General features: G+C 38.8%; 1 protein-coding gene across 6 annotated transcripts in view; it reads right to left on the minus strand.

Annotated features, from left to right (window-relative positions):
- The window catches only part of IQGAP2 (IQ motif containing GTPase activating protein 2), a 125,525-nt gene that overhangs the window by 43,104 nt on the left and 65,319 nt on the right, over positions 1-17,102 (minus strand). The window contains exons 4-13 of one of the 6 annotated variants that reach the window (XM_084503815.1): positions 16,887-16,964; positions 15,093-15,169; positions 10,037-10,104; positions 9,552-9,665; positions 5,698-5,876; positions 4,988-5,075; positions 4,262-4,425; positions 3,631-3,718; positions 1,155-1,318; positions 461-621 (exon numbers count right to left, since the gene is read on the minus strand). In XM_084503815.1, the coding sequence (XP_084359941.1) occupies positions 461-621; positions 1,155-1,318; positions 3,631-3,718; positions 4,262-4,425; positions 4,988-5,075; positions 5,698-5,876; positions 9,552-9,665; positions 10,037-10,104; positions 15,093-15,169; positions 16,887-16,964 (1,181 nt within the window). Of the gene's footprint in view, positions 1-460; positions 622-1,154; positions 1,319-3,630; positions 3,719-4,261; positions 4,426-4,987; positions 5,076-5,694; positions 5,877-9,551; positions 9,666-10,036; positions 10,105-15,092; positions 15,170-16,886; positions 16,965-17,102 lie in introns of all 6 variants that reach the window. The other 5 variants (XM_084503814.1, XM_084503817.1, XM_084503816.1 and 2 more) reach the window with 5 other exon arrangements.

Below are 17,102 nucleotides of genomic sequence, written 5' to 3' on the forward strand. Positions count from 1 at the left end.
CTTTGCAAATCTTGGGCTGAAAAAGGGGGTTAGGCAGTGTCTAAGGGGCCTACTTGACCTTAAGACACTCAACACATTATCTCATTCCAAAGATCCTCCGTCAGTATTGCGAAGAGGTTACTGATTGACAGTCTCCAACTACTATTGGCTTATGTTTTAGTGTCCTCAAAGTTTTTTTTGTCAGATCTTAACATCTGCTTTCTGACAATGTCTCCACTCCACCTTGCATATCCTTTTGCTCTCAAATATTTGAGGTTGTGAGACTGCTTATAGTTACAAATACACAATTAGTTTGGTATTTATGTTTTCCCCTAGTAACATATAACAGTATTTTACAGCCCTTTCATCTTCATAACCACAGCACAGGAAAACCCACACTCCCCTTCCCCAGTGAAATGCCTACTTATCCTTCTGCAGAAGTTGCCAAGTCTCATCCAGACAACAAAAAATGAACTTTTACCGTTGCAAGTTTTCCTCTTCCAGATTATTGAAGCCAATGCATGGGTTTCTGAGGTGATTCTTTATCATTAGGATGTCCTTATTTTCCAAGGCTTGGTTTAGCAACACAACTGCTGACAACATTTCTACTGCAATAGACAGTTCATCATGTGCCAGATAATTCTGTAGGACAATAATGTACCTCAGTCAGGAAGCTAAATAAGCAGTGTAACGAATTTGAGTTACACAGTCCAGATGCCATCAATGAGATGGAATTGATTTAGAAAGCCTGAAGTGCTAAGACAAATTTCCTGGTCACAGATATGTCGCATTAACACAGCGCTGGTAGTAGAGCTTACTCTGTTTGCTACAATTCCCTTTGGCCTTTTGCCCCAGTCCCATCTCTTTCTGATCATACCCTCATAGCAGGGAATTACTTTTCCTAAGCAATATATGAAGGGTTAGTCCTCAGTCAGAGCATGCAACAATTAAAAAAGTCAATCTGTTGCAACACAAGAGCTCAGCCAGAGCAAAGTGTATCAAGAAATGACTTCTGTAATTCAATATTGCCACTTTGATTGAAAACAATCATGCAATACATAACACCATGGTGAGAGAATTAAGTCCAATTTTACAAGACAACATGCTATGTTTGTGCTGTTTCATGGCACGGCTACATAACATCAGAGAGCAGGTTGTAAGCATTTCACTCTTACCACAGCGTTCTGTTGTTGGAGGTTGAACAGCTCAGTCTGATAGATAACAGCAGCAAATGAGTGAACAACAGGCAGCTGCGCCTCCGGTTTCATCAGTGCAACCAGTGTTTTACTAGGATCACAGTTACGAATTGCAGTATTGATATTGTCAACTGCTATAAGTTCTAGAGAACAGCAGGGAAAGAAAAGCCTATTAATTTTCACAAGCCATTTGTTTTCTGTGCCACGTAGATGACAGATTATCCAGAGAGTATTATTTGCTGTCATTGGAGGAAAAAGTCAGGTTTTATAAGACAAACTGCTGAATGTTGCAAAACATGTATGTTCAAAAAATTGCAGCAAATAATTGACCAGAGGACTATAAATAGTTTCTGGACTTGCAGATATTAGGGACAAACTATTATAACTGGATTCCAAAGCAAGGATGTGACTCATTCTAGCACATGGAGAGGGACCTAATATCTCTCCTCTTGTGTTTGCTTGCAGCATGTTCCTCTCAGTATGTCAGCTCAAGCACTCCAGTCCCACCTCAACACAAATGCTCATTTTCTTCTGTTGTATTTCTTCCCTCACCTCCTCCTTTCAGCAAGACCTAACTCAGCCAGCTAAAGCAAACCTGTCCTGCCAACCAATGACATTTTTTATCATCTCTTTTAGGATGCCTGGTAGAAATTGATGAGTAAGTTCAGAAGTGGAATTTTCAGTGGATAACGTGAGTGGGAGGGTAGGAGAGGTGGAACGTAGGGTACAGCTTCTAAAAGTTTGTGTGCTATCAGTTGTCCATTTAAGTCTGGAAGATCAGTTCTCGTAAGTACTGCTGTCTGTTAAACAGACCACCATAGAGTAGTACTAATGAAACCCTTCTCAGTACAAGATTTCTGTTTTGCTGAACACACTTCAGAGATTTGAAGGCCAGCAGAAAAACACTGAAAAACACTCCTACCTGAGCCACAGCAACCTTGGCAACACTTCCTCTCTTAGTCAGTGACCGTAATTGCACTCCCGGAGGAGCCAATTCTCAAGAAACCCAGGCTGGGACGCACCCAGGAATATGTTGCACAAGGTACAGCCTCAGTCTTGCATAAACAGGAAACAACCTTAAAGGTTAGCGTGTGTATGGCAGAGTAAGGAATCACAATTATGTAAATGTCGTTTCCATCAGCAAAATAACCCCCTTTCTTCCAGCTTATCTTATGACTTTCCTCTTTTCCAGTGAATGCTTCTAGTCACCATTGACTGCTCAAGTCTGTACAGGACTGCTTGTACAGCTGACACCATTCTCATTTCATGTATGCAACACCACTTGGGTCTTATTATAAAAGATTAAGACTTCAAAAACCTTTTAAAGTAATCAGGCCCACCTAAACAAGCTCTTTGCTTCTCATTTCAATTGCTCTGAAGCATGGTCACATGGGGCCATGTAGTTCTTGAAGGCTCTCTTTTGGCTACTCCTGTGGTTAGAAACAGCAAAGGCTCTCAAAGCTACTGCATGCATGCTTTTCAGAGAAAAGAGCAAAGGAAAGACTGAGTCCACAAATAAACTAAACTAGCTCTGTAGTCAGCAGCTAAACAATTGATTCCTAATTTAGGAACCAAGCATGCAACTTACAAAAGACACACTAACAAGTTCACATTCCAATAACAAATGCTATTTTTCCTTTCTAAACCAGACATAAGAAATAAATTGCTCTCCAAAGTACCATCACTGCTTTTCATAGATCACAATTTTCATTATTTTGTTTACCAAGGAGCACCTCTTTTAGACGAACTTACTGCTCACCATGCCTAACCAATCTAAAATAGGATAACATTTGAGCTAGTAACTTTGCTTCTGGCTTAGGTTGACCTCACGGTACCAACTTTAAGTCACATTACAAAAGCAGTCAGCCTGGATTCAAAGCATTGGAAATAGAGAAAACAGCCACTAAGCCATGCTCAGATATAGCATGAAATGACAGCAGCTTAACATAGCTGAACTTCTTAGCAGAGAAGTTTCCAGTCAAAAGAAGCAATGCATGCGCTGCAAATTTAGATCCCCTTTAACTATATTTTTTGAAACTACAAATTAAATTTAGATATATGCATCTAAAAATAAGAACAATTTTCCTCTGGAATGTGATTGCAAGATGTTATTCCTTTTGCTTGTTCTAATTTAATGCTACAATGATGTTCATCTCTCTTACTGTGCAAGTCATGAAGCTATGCAGTCTGTTCAGTTTGTGACAATGCATTTATCAGTAGCTTAAGTCATTCATAGGTGTTAGCTGCCTCGGGTAAAAAGAATACATCCACTGTAACACAGATCAGTGACTTGGCAATTGTGACACTGAGATGGACAGTTACAAAATAAAATGCAATGCACATGGCTTCAGTGTGAGAAACCTAGTCTGTATGCAAGGAATTGGGGATTCGATTAATCGTCTTAACATAATTAAACAGTGATGCTAAAAAAATTAGTATTAAAACAATTACTCACTAAGCTTGTGAGCCTCAGCTTCCGCATTGGCAACACTAACTTCTTTCTGTATTTCACTTTTGTCGAGCATAATTGGACCCCCTGCTATCTATCATCAGAAAAAAAAAGATTTGATTACGCTTGCAAGTTTGATGCGACATAAGGGATAAAAACCCTTGATGGGACGCTAGAATTTGATTGCAGTCTTGCCTGGGCATCAAATACAATGTCACAGTAAACAAAGCATTAATCTTTCCCTGTGATTTTTATCTTACTCAGAATGTGGGATTTTCTCCCTGAAACTCAATACCACTGAAGTTCTTTCATAGCCATTAATGGTTCAATATTATCTTTTGTTGTACTCAAGTTACAAATGAGTTGTACTCATTTTCAAAACAAGCATTACTATGGGTTGAATGACATATCTCGAATTTTATTCTGATATCTTAGTAATTACTTAAAAGTGAGTCGTGCTCTTCAGAGCAAATGCAACTACTTTGGTATTGATTAGTACATTAGTTATTCTAAAATCTTGATAGAGTTATTTCTTAAGTGATACTGAAGTTAGAGTAGGGTAATTTCTCTCTGGATTAAGTCAGCTAGAAAAAAAAAGAAATCAAACTGATGCATAGTACCCATTCCATTCAATTACCTGCATTTTCTGTGCTTTAGAATCACACAATTGCAATAGGTACCATGAGGAATTTTGTGGCAGAACTTCAAGTAGGCTCAGAGCAGGACGGTTCAAACCTGCCATCAGTGCCACTTCATCTTGCCAGTCAATAGCCTCATTCACTTGGACTAAAGCTATGTGAACTGAAATGAAAACAATGCTTATAAACAGCACATATGTTTTTGAAAAAATAAATAAATAAAAATCAAGTCTGTCAGCATCTCACTTTTTGTGAAAGCCAAATAGAGTGTCAGTCATTATCCAAGAGAAGATTATTTCAAGATCCTGTAAGCAGTTTGATTCTATATGAGCCCATGTGGGAGCAGTTTATCTAAAGCTAACTAATGGGTGGAAGCTTATGAACAAATTTCAGGTCTATATAGAATAGGGGGTCAAAATTTACAGTATGCTGCAAACAGAAGGAACTCAAACATGAGGAAAAAAAGCAGACAAAAAAGATTGGATTCTGAACTGCAGAATCTTTACAGCAAAACCCACAAACAAACAGACATTAGCCCCCAGAAGATTAGTAGGGTAGGAAAAGCAAGAAAAACCTGTTGTAGACAGACATTAGCTATTTCTGTATGTTTTATGAGTATCCACAGAAATATTTTGTTTGTTCCTGTGGATTTAAGCCATGTTCAGCTGCAATCTGGAAGACCACGTGTTACATGCACACTTCTGTAAGGATCCTGAATGGCTTACTGTTGATCTTATTGATATTGCCTTGAATCTCAGCTTGTGTCAGCAGTTCTTCATAGACATCTCTCTCCTCTTCAGAGACTGTGCCATTCTAAAAACAAAATGCTGTTAGTCAAAAAAAATTTGCAGGGAGAAAAGCTATTAGTGGGAGTCATTAAAAACTACATCAGCTAAGTATTTGCTGGATGCACTCAAAGGAATTTGTTGATTACATGAACCAAAAGTACCTGCCCCTTGTGGTAACTGATTTAAAGCATTTTCTGCTTTCTGTATAGTACAAATATAAATACATTGCAGTATTTTTCATCAGCAGAAAACATTGTCTCATGTAAAAGCAAAGCAAGTTATTTCACACTGAAGACATTGGGAAGAGATTATATTTTATGCCCCCAAAAGGTATCATTTCCTTTGGAACTTTTTTTTTTTAAATAAAAAAAACAGAAAAATTGTTAAGTGATAGAGGAAATTGTCTGTTTATTTATTTTTAGACTTTAAGTGACTCCCTAAGATTCCTTGATCAAACTTGAACTACAAACTCATATAAACCAAATTCTAGAATTGTCTGTCAGTTTGTTAGATTACCATTACTTATCTTATTTAGCTGTTTGTTTGTTTGTTTCCCTAATTGCAGTAATATTTAATGTAATTATGAAATATGAGAGCATGAAGAGCAACATGAAGGAACACTGTGAGAAGTAATAAAATACCACTACCTTAAGTCTTGCACTTGATTGTTTTCTCCTTTTAGCTTCAAAGAGTTCATTTTGATAGTCCTGAGCAAGTTCCTCATCCACATTTAGCAACATTGCATTTGGGTTCCTCAGAGTTGCAATGGTTTGTTCAGCTATTCCCTTCTCAATAGCTTCGTTAATTGCTATTACTGCAGCATGCACTAAAATTAAAAGTACAATCCAAGATTTCAGGAAGTGAATAAAATATTTGAATTAAGTGCTTTTAATAAAGAAGCCTGAGGTAAAGGAAATAAAAAATTAAAAGCAGATAACATGCTATAGAGAGCAGAAATTCCACTTCATTAAACAATGGCAAACTACCAGTTAACAGAAAATCTCAGTTTTTGTAGCAAGATAACAAAATAATTCTATTAAGTTTAGAAATAGCAGTAGAAGAACCTAAGAAAAACAGTTTGTATGTAAAAGCACAAGATTAACTGCAGCTTGCCTAAATCCTACCCTTCCAGTCAGCTGCCACATACAAGTGCTCTATTCTTTCAGCTTAAATCCCAGGATTGACAGCCACCTCCCCAGGGAGGATTTCAGAACACCAGGTTGGATACCTTCTGCATCACATATTCCTCATATCCATTTATTATTTATACTGTCTCTTGATTTATTTGAAATGAGTGTTTAATACGTGTAAGACAGTTCGCATATTCCCACTCAAAACATTCCACTCCTAATGCTTCACTTAGGCTGCAGCAACGAAAACACTTATCTCAGAGGCAGCTTTGGTAGCACATCATGTCTGCTACATGTTATCCCTTCTCCCAGCTAAGGGTTACTGCTTTACTGACCAAAAACAAAATGTGAGTTATGCTTTACTATTCAAGTTTTATCTCATTTAGAAGGCAGTTACATGCAGGAATTGAAAGCATTTTTGTCACTTTCATTAAGAGACATTTAAGAGATGGGTGGATGCTACAGTTATGGACATGGTTTAACAGTGGACTTGTAGTGTTAGGTAGATGGTCAGACTTGATGACCTTACAGGTGTTTTCCAACCTAAATAACCCTGCTGTTTTGATCTATGAAAAAGCATTGTTTATAATAAATATTCCTATGTAGAACCTTTCAACTATAAGAAAGTTCAAACTTGTGCCCCAAAAAACATAGTTAAGAGTCCCTAGGCAGGACACAATCCTGAACACCATGCCTAAAATTGTCTGAGACAAACTTTCTCCTTTCCTAACAGAGGATCACCATGAGCAGTTAGTGAAGAGAGTCACTGTTATAACGGTCCCTAATTCTGTCACCTGAAAGCAGTAGTACAGCAAGTTTCAAACAGCTAGAAGAACACACAAAAAAAGGATCTGTATAGTTCTCAGAACATTACTGCACAGGATATGGAGAAAAAGTGCCTCACTATAGCCATTGAGCAACTCATTAATATAGCTTAAATGTTAAACCTTTTTTGAGAAAACAACAGAACTTCAACTACCAAAAAATGCTTGACTCAAAGATTTGTTCTTTTTCTAGACAAGAATGGAAATGGTCTTGTTTTTCCACTCAGAATAATTACATATTTGTATAAAAATCAAGATCACTTGCAGCTGAGTTAGGCATACAGTAAGGGCCAACACATCCCTCCCAGATGTTTCCTGCACACATTTGTTCCTTGAGGAAGAACCTGAGAAAAGGCTAGAGGAAGGGTTTTCTCTAGAGCTACATTTTATCTGGACCAGCATGCCAGAAAATAATAAAAAAAGCACACTAGTGATTGCTTTAGTGGCATGTTCATCTGAAAGATTTTTCAAACATTACTATAAGGTAATTGTTGATGAGTATTTAAAGAACCTATCCTGAAGGCGGACAACAGCAGCTCCCTATTGTCACCATAGAAGCTTGTCTAAGATTTACTTTCACATCACCAATGAAATGTATTGGGGGAAAAAAAAACAAACAATGTCATCTTTCCTTATTCTGTCAAGACTAAACTGTTACATGGCTTAGAGTAGTTTTGTTACTATTCTAAAAAAAATCATTTTTTGGGGATTAAGTTTAATTTAGGGTCTGTACATCTGGGTTTATAGCCTTGTAGTTCTTTATATACTAAAAAAACTACATTTTGTAAAAAATGAAAGACATTTGTTGATGACTAACATTTTTGAGCTTTTAGAAAAACGAAGGTGCAAGAAATTCAGGAAAGTGGAACAGAAGAGCAGACCACTGGAAACTGAACACAGGCAAATGAAGAATAAAGTGAAGCTACACGTTCTCAGAGTTACAGCAAAAGCTTGTCTAGCTGTTGCTGGATTTTCCACAGCCTAGCATTATGCTCATGCTAGAAAGTTGTTCTGAAACAATTTTCACTAGTTCATTTCAGCACAGCAGCAGAGGAGAAACAGCAGCTGGCATGGAGGAAATGCAAGCAGAGACACTGGTTCTTTTGCTTTTCAGTGTTAACACCCACAGAAGTTTCAAGGGGCTAAGCACCCACAGAAGTTTCAAGGGGCTAAGTAAAGACTGCATTTCCTAAGACGTATCAGCCCTGCATCCACATATAACAGAAACATAGGAAAGACGCATTCTCTTCCAAAGTTGTGTAATAGGCCTCACTGACATAAGTGGAGCTGGTAACATGTAGACAACAGACAGTGTCAAGGTTAGAGCTGTGAGCTTGTGTTGGTGGATGTTGCAAACCTTGGAAACTACCAAGGGAAACAATAAAAAAAACAATTGGACTAGCAAGAATGGTCTGAATGTATGAAAAAGTTTTACAATAACTTGTTTTGAGGGCACTAAGTTTTGCTCTTTGCACACTGATTTCTGGTATTGCTGACAGCACTGCAGGAGTCATTAGCAGTCGTTTCATTTCGTATCTCTTTTTTGCTTACTCAATTTCAGAAGCAGGATGGTAGCCCCCTTTCCTCTGGCAGGATCTCCATGTCAATCTTTCGTAGTGCATGAGGGTTCCCACAGCAGATATTTCCTGTTGTGGGCCAGTGCACATTATATATAGCACACGCTTTGCCCAAAGAGACAGAACCCTAACCAGGAAACTCTAATTTTCTATGGAGGGCTGAAAACATTTTGGAAGTTAAAGGAAACTACATATAGATGCTATAAAAAGCTTTCACAGAAGGAAGTTGCAACCCTTTCATCTCCAAAGAAGGAAGGAAGCTCACTGGAATAGCGTTTGGTATCACTGAGTCTGGTAAAAAAAAAAAAAAAAAAAAAAAAAAAAAAAAACACTACTGTCCCCGCTTCCATAGACAGTATTTTGAGATCTGTCTTTGCACAAGCATACACAAAATTAAGCTGCAGCAGGTTGCAGAGTATGTGACAGAATGTGAATCAACATGAGGAAGCATGTTTTAAGTTCAGGTCCGGAACTTTCAGCACACTCGTTTATGAAGCAGCTTGTTTCAATTATGCTGCTTTGCAAGGTTTAAAAAGTTTTGCTGAAACTTAATTATAATGCAGTTGTGTTTTTTCCCTGATGCCCCTTTCCTATGTTAATAATTCCTGATTTCACTATATGTGTTGTCTTCACTAGCCCATTGTACAACGTGGAGGCACCCACAGAGCTCACGTCTACATTCTAGACGAACACTAGCTACCAAAACACCAACCACATGCAGAAGCTAGGAAGAGATCTTTGTTTGTGGTAACACTTCCAGAGGCTGCATGGATATATATACACATGTTCTTTCCTGCTCAAATAATGCAGACTGACAAGATGCAAAAGGCCTTGCAACAATTACGGAATGTGATAATAAATGAAAATTGCTTTCCTTTCTCATTATTTATAGCAAGACAGATGCATTAAAACACAAAGTATTTTATTGGCATTCTTTCAGTATTTAGTAGAAAACAAGAGCCATACTTACATGCAGCTTCGTCCACTGATAATTCACTGGCCAGAATCCCACCAATTTTACTAAAAGATGGCATCTGTATGCCATACTTCTCTAGCTCCTTTCGCATGTTGCTGATTTCTTCCTCTGTTCAAATAAAAAAATATTATATAAACAAAATCTGAAAAAAATCCATTTTGAACCACCATACCTACAAATATGTGCATGACTTTTTTTTTTTCTTTTGAAAGCACATGTCACTAGGAATTCTTAGCAGCTTTTCCCTCCCTGTTTTGAAGGAATCTAAGATATGGCAAGTATTCCATGCAAATTCACTCCCTTCCGTCCTTCAAAGATAGATGTTTATTAAAGATAGCAACCTCCCATGTATTTAATTACAACATGCTTAACACAACCATAGGGGAGGAAAAAGACCATAACGGAAAATATGTACAATGTTAGCAGATTTACAACATGAAGAAGTTATCTAATACATGATTATATAAGCAACTTATTACCTGTGAAGTCTACTTTTCCCAGTAGGTCCTGAATCTGTGGTGCCAATCCTAGTTTGAACAGATATAAACTGCAAAGTAAAAATATTAGAATTAGAAGTCCTGTGTGTTGTTCATGTGTCACTTTTCTGTATAAACAGAATGTTTTTGTCAGAATAGTTGCCACTGTGAAGATTGTCCTTTAACCTTTGTTCCATATCTCTCCATAAAAGTCAAACTAGCAAATTTTATTATTTTTTTTTAATTTTTATGTTGCATTGTAGGTGTTACAGAAAGAGGTCTCTTTTGACTTGAAGTTTTAAAGAAGCATCTGTAAGAAGCACTGTCACTGTATCTCAGAAATGTAAACAAGCAATTGTTTTCCACTAAGTTTTTCTAAAGAAATTCAAAAGTTAATATTGGCAAAAATCAGGAAGTGAATGCACTTCAGTACAGCTTATAGCTTTGGATCCATACTTTGTTTTTGCTTACATCTTAATAGATAGGCACACAAATCACTGACACCTTTCTTATTAAGTGTATGGGAGCCTGTGCTTAGGTCCTCTCAAACACATTTGTGTCATTAACAATTTTGCTTTTGGAAAATGAAATGAACTCTGTGTAAAAGTGCCTTCCAGGCTTGTTTCAAAATAGAATAAAAAAATTCCATACTCATTATTGCTAGAGCTCTGGGTGATATCTGAAAACCAGCTAAGCATATTTTGCTCAGTATCTTCCAACACTAGACAGGCATTTATCTACAAAAGACTTAATTATTACTTTAATCAGTGAAACTCAATGAACAAAATAAATCCTGTGAAAAGGTATCAACTCTCAGCAAGTAAGTTTTAAAAATAAGACTGAAACAATGTATTCCTCCAAGAGGATCATTTTGTACCTCTTACTTAAATTACTTCACCCACAACTTCATACATTGCCAATGTGCATTGGGGGCTGGTGTTTGTTTGTCGAGGAGGACATTTGCCTTCTGTTTTCATTTTTATTTTATTTTTTTCTGGTCTACTAAGAAATTGCAAGTAGAGATTTGAAAGCAAGTATTTGTAGCTGCTACATTTCAGAGCACAAAGAATCAGCATTTAATCTTCCGTGCTACTGCTGCTACTTCTGTCCTGTGATAACCTGGATGGTTGCAACAACACATCTAATGTATACAAACTTTGGGCTGCTGAAGTCCCTCAAATCATTGTTATGAAAGCTGAGAATAACTGTGCCAATCTCAGATGCAAGATAGCTATATGAGAGGGGGAAAAACACACAAGACTATAGTAATGAGCCAGGTCCCTTCTTTACCCTAAACTGCCTGACAGTCTTTTCTTGCAGACTTTAAAAGAGATATTACTCCAAGCTCAAGGCAAAGATAGAGCACTGGCTGAGGTGCTGGGTGTCAACAGTAGTCATGGAAATCAGCAACATCATGGAGCTAAGAACACCCAGAATTAAAAAATGAATGCTATGAACAGGAGGGACTTTTTTTTTTTTCTTAAACTTAGCGCTTCCCAAGAGCGCTGAGCAATGCACATTACTTCCGAGACTGCTTCTTCTGAATAAACTTATTCACCACCAGGTGGTGCTGCAAATTTGCTTGCAGGGAACACGAAGACATTTCTATTTTATATCAACATACATGAATAATTTCACTCGAAACAGCTTGCTCAATGCTTTTGTAGATGTAGCTTGAGCCTCAGGGAACCCAGGGAAAATCAAAACCAGGTTGAGAATGATGGACGTGATGCAGTGGGCGCAGGGGAGAAACAAAGGTGAAAGGGCACTTCCAGGTGAAGCTACCTTTGCATCACCCATGAAGAATTGCAGTTGTGATCAACCAGAAGCTCATAGGTCTTGTTTTAAGCTTAGCTCATGTACAGCATGCCCTAACAAACAAACCTGAAAAAAAAAAACGTGCTTTTTATTTTTATTTTTTAAACATATGCTTGCTATTCTACCACTTCCTAGGAAAAAAATGTGTTGAAAATGTTCGGTTTCAGCGGGATAGTTTGTCCAGGATGTACCAGTGATCTGTTTGTAAAGATTATTTGAAAATTATATATTTAAGGGAGCAGGAGGAGGGAGAAGAATCAAATCTCCAACACCACTTTTTAGGAACAAGAATCACTATTAGCATTTAAATTTAAACAAAGCAGTTCTTAACCTCATTAGTCCAGGACCAAATCCAAATCAGCTTTCATAAGAAAAATGCTGCAAGAACTGAGAAATATTTTATTTTTGGGGTCCGGTTTAAGTATTGGTGTTTCAACAGGAAAAAATAAGATGGTAATTGTACTCAGCAGAAATCCAGAAATTGTTTGCTAAATCACTCCTTCCTGGACAGAGCAGTACTGTATTTGGCTGCAAGTTTTTTTTTTTTTTTTTTTTTTTTTTTCCCCCACATGCTGTAAGGGCAATGGTCTTCATTTCAGGCTTGAAGCAGGCCATATCTTAAAAACATATTTAAACAGTTTTGCTTAGAGTAATTTCCCGTCTTCAAGCCCTCCACCTGCTCAAAGATCAGCAAAACCCAAATAACATTTCATACAAAAAGTCCTTGGTTAACATTTAGTCATATTATCTACAGTGAAGTCTACTTCAGTCTTCTGGAGGGGGCAATTTTAAGTAATAGTTATGTAGATTGCTTCAGTAAGTTAACCTATGAAAAATCTCAACTGCATTTGGCTTCAGTATTTCTGTGTACCAGAAAAAGATAAAATATCCTGTGTTAAATTCTTGCAGTTCATTGGAAGGCTTAAGAATCTTTATGCTTTGGGGTAATGACTAGGTAACAGTTAAGAATAAATGGAAAGTAGATCAGCCCCTCACCTCTCAGAGAAAGTACTCAATTTTCCCAGGTTTCAAGCCTTTGAAATTTGAGCACACACTCCAAGACATATATTAGAATTTAGCACTTCAACCCTGTGGTAATTCTTCATATAGTGATCATGATCATATACAACAGACACAAATGGAAAAATCCTGCTTGCATTTTCTGCTTCTAGGTACTCTGGTTCCCCTGAGAACAGCTGGACAAGGAATTTTCTAGGGTCAGTGATCCCTATGCTGGCTCCCTGGAGAGGATGCTTCGACAAACCCAATGAGGCAGTGCACTTGGCACAGATCCAGGGGACAGAAAACAGTGGGTCAGTGGAAGGGGAACAGAGATGGATTCCTGCAGCTCAGTGTTCCTGACACCAACCCAAGAGCAAACATTGCTGGCCAAGTGAGTGCCCTGTCCTTTAAAACAGCCCTTTCCCAGCCTGCTTTCACAATGTAGTCTGTGTACAATTGAATACCGATACCAGAGTTTGACTTGAAAGAAAGATGTTTACAACATGCATTTTGGTAATCTGTCTGTAAGTAAGTGGAGCTCAACAATTGCTTCTTCGACTCTTACATCCTGCACGTGTATGCGGTCACAGGGCCCCACACTGCCATGGTGAAGCATCATAAGCAAAGCATTGCCAGTCTACTCCCCTTCAGCATGCCATGATGCGTGATGTATGTTACAGAAGTCTATTTCTAAAATAATAGCTCAGAAGCATGGAGTTATAGCTTTGTGTTGATATGTAGCAAGGAAAAATAATTTAAACAAGACAAACTTGGAAGTGAGAGCCAAGACAACACAGACTGGTTTTGATACTAGCATAAATCCTGGAACAAGCCAAGCTGGAGAACAAAAGACCCCTACCAGAGGCCAACCCATTGCAAAATTCAGCTCAAGAAGAAAACTCCTATGATTGCAGAGATTAGGCAGATCTTATAAGGTGTTCGTGTAACATTGAAATCCATGGCTGATGAAGTCCTCCATCCACAGGCACACAGTTATTTGAAAACCTCACTGTGCTCTCCCACCTCCTGTGAAACATCTGAGCCGGCCCTTACATCACCCGGGGGGAACGCAGCCCACCACTCCCGCCTCAGCTGCTGAGCATTACGAGCCCCACGCGCCCACTCCAGGAAATCACTCCAGGCTTACATAAGACACTTGCTGACAGAAGAAACGGCATTGCAAAGTTTTAGGGGAGAGCTGCCCACATACGTGCCTGCCAATGCCAGACAGTTAACATCACACCAGTCATAGTAATTTCAATGGGCAATACTCAAGAGCTGACAAAAAAAAATATATCCAGGGTTGCCAAGTCTGAACACCTATTATTTTAAGGAAATATGGTGAACTTTGGTGGTATGGCTTATTTGTTGGCAGTAAGTGCATATGGCGGAGTGCAGTAGTGTGCACATCATTTCAAGGATTAGACTGTAAAAAATTTCAATTACACCATGCATTGAGTGGTTTCTGACCTATACCCCTGAGGCAGCTGATGTGCCTTTGAATGCTGTTAGGAACACAGGCAAGAGCTGGGATGTGTGACATACTAAGCTTATGGAGATGTAGTTAAAGTAAGGAAAGGAAAAGGTCTTCTTGTGCAGGAAATGAGCTGGGAGAGCCACAAGAGGGAGGAGCTGTCTACTCACTCCACTGCCTCTCACAACAGGGGTAGTGTGAGGCAGATGTTCAGTGCTTTCAGTGCTAAACGTCACAAGGAAATCCTTGCAGCTGGACAAAAAAAACCCCTTAAGTTCTACTTCAGAGATGTTGCTAAAGTCTTTTGAATTTACATTCAGAATTGAGTTGCTTAGAATTTCTGAAGTTTGGAAAGTGTTAAATTACATGTGATTGACCTCATAATACAGTTATTTGGTCTTCTTGTGGGTCAGGGGGATGTCAGTTCACCATTTTCACTCTGATCAGCACCTCTGTTCCATGGTAACACTAATATTTTGCTATGGTTTTCTTCATTTGTTTGCATGTATCAAAACACACGTTAAGACAAACGAATTTGTGAAGGTAATACACATTTAAAAGGATGTTTGCACTACTTTTTGCAGTCCTTTTTCATTTTAGATATAATTTACCCAGCAGCCTTGCTTAAGTTCCACTTTCATCACTAGCTTTAAATTAATGAACTTGTATATTCAGAGAGATTGTGACGGACTGATTACACTAATGCCATTCAAGACTTACAATCTTAAATTCACCAGTTTTGTTTTAATTCCCATCAGGAGTTACCTTAAAGCATGAATGCAATATATCATCCTAGGTATGTTTTTCCTATCATAGACATCAGTAGTCTCTGGATAAAAGATCTGAAAAAAAAAAAAAAAGAGCATGCTGTTGAAGGAGAAGATAGATAACTGGGCAGAAGAATAGCTAAAATGGGCTGCCTGCAAATCCATATCTTTGAAATACAGAAGTTCCACTGTTATTTCTATACATCTATGAATCAAATCTCATGTCATACTATTTTAGTTTTATCAGAAATTTTCATGAGGAAAAGTTTAATAAAGGTTAGTTATTAAAATGGAAAATACAGAAGATAGCATATCAGCAAAACTGTTAGAAATGATCCTTTGGCAAGAGCTCAGAAAGTAGGGTTTGTCTTCCTACAGACACCTAAAGCTTAGGATACAGTTACCACCTGCAAAGCAAACCACCACGACCCAGTAAGTTTTAAAAATGCAAAGAGCTTAAACAGCAGCACCCCCAGCCGTGTGAGTGCATCATTAACAGAGAAATACACTCGGATAGAGGAGTGTAAAAACAATTTAGTCAAAAAGTCACATTGTAAGTTCCAGTTCTGCTTCTAAAACTAATTTGTTCCTGGCCTTGGTCCCAGTCACTAAACACTGCTCCTTCAAGAAAATAAAATAAAAGCTTTGGCTACCCGTGAGAGCTGGCAGCATGTTTGCAGCCTGGGCACTCAGAACTGCACAGTCCCACAGGCAGCGGAGCACAACTGAGCTGGTCAGGAGCACAGTGCCCTCTTCATCACTTGCTCACAACAGCTCTGGGAGGGAAACATGGGAAACATTTGGGCCACAACCCTCCTGTGCAGCAGAAGTGAAACCTTTTGGAGGAGGAATGGTGTGGTAGAAATCAGCTAGCTAAACAGAGGCCTCAAGCTTTCAAAAAGAGCTACAAAATAGCTGAACTAGTAGAGATAGGACCCTCCATCTCTTCATGGGATGGAGGATGGCAGTCATGTGTAATCCTATCTGCCTATGGGTACCTGCACATGGACCAGCCACTGTTCCCCACAGCCCTTCAGGCAGTCCATCTGAGCATCCCCTGTGCCCAGCCTCACAGCACGTGGGACAGTCCCCCCCAGGCACCATAGGGCTGCTCCTGGCCAAGGGGGCACTCACCCAGTTGCCCACGGGTATCAAAACGGGAGAACAAGCACAGCATTTGTTTCCATGCAGCCCTTTCTTAAAGGATTTTCATGCAGAAAAAAAGACTCACTGGTGCCCAGAAACAGCAGAGGGGGAAGATGACAAGTGAAGACCAGCAAGAAGGAAGATAAGTATTAAAGGTGACCCAAGAAACCAGCTGGTGGAAGAGGAGCAGCATAGCCACGCAGGGATACCGGAACGTGCAAGGACAGTCTAGAAACAGGGCAGAGGCAGAGAAACTAGGACAGACGTTAGGAGGAAGAGTCAGCAGGAGACATGAGAGGTAGCAACCTAAAGGAAGCAAATATTTTATTTTTTTACTTTAAAACATACTCTATTTAGGCCCTCCCTGAGACTCTAACAGTAATAAGGTACAGCTAAAACACTGCTAGCATTCCCCTTTGACTTCCCAAAATACTGAGTATTTCCACTCACAGCACTTGTCATCCACAGCAGCCTCAGCACATAACTGACACCATCACTGTTTTCAGCATTACCTTCTCTTCAGATTTTTCCTGAGCCAGCCTTCCCAGTAGACTTACTGTAAACGATTGTTTATATGCAGGCAGATGAAAGGAAATATTGAGTCAGTGCCTTGATCCAGATTCCTTGCTAAAATCTAACTGCTTACCTTAGGCAGACCAATGGACTCCATTGCTCTTAACCATTGCACGGTATTATCTGTGTGCCGAAAATGAAGTCCTGATCTCTATTGGAAACAGAGAAGGGAAAAATGATGGAAAGAATGCAAATCAAGTTCTTTGATTACTGAATGTTCTGCCGATTCCCAATTTTATGTCCTGAATATGAGTTTGAGGAGTTTTCCCTCATTGTACTTGGAGACCCA

Source organism: Aythya ferina, assembly GCF_964211825.1.
Source record: "Aythya ferina genome assembly, chromosome: Z".
Classification (NCBI taxonomy): domain Eukaryota; kingdom Metazoa; phylum Chordata; class Aves; order Anseriformes; family Anatidae; genus Aythya; species Aythya ferina.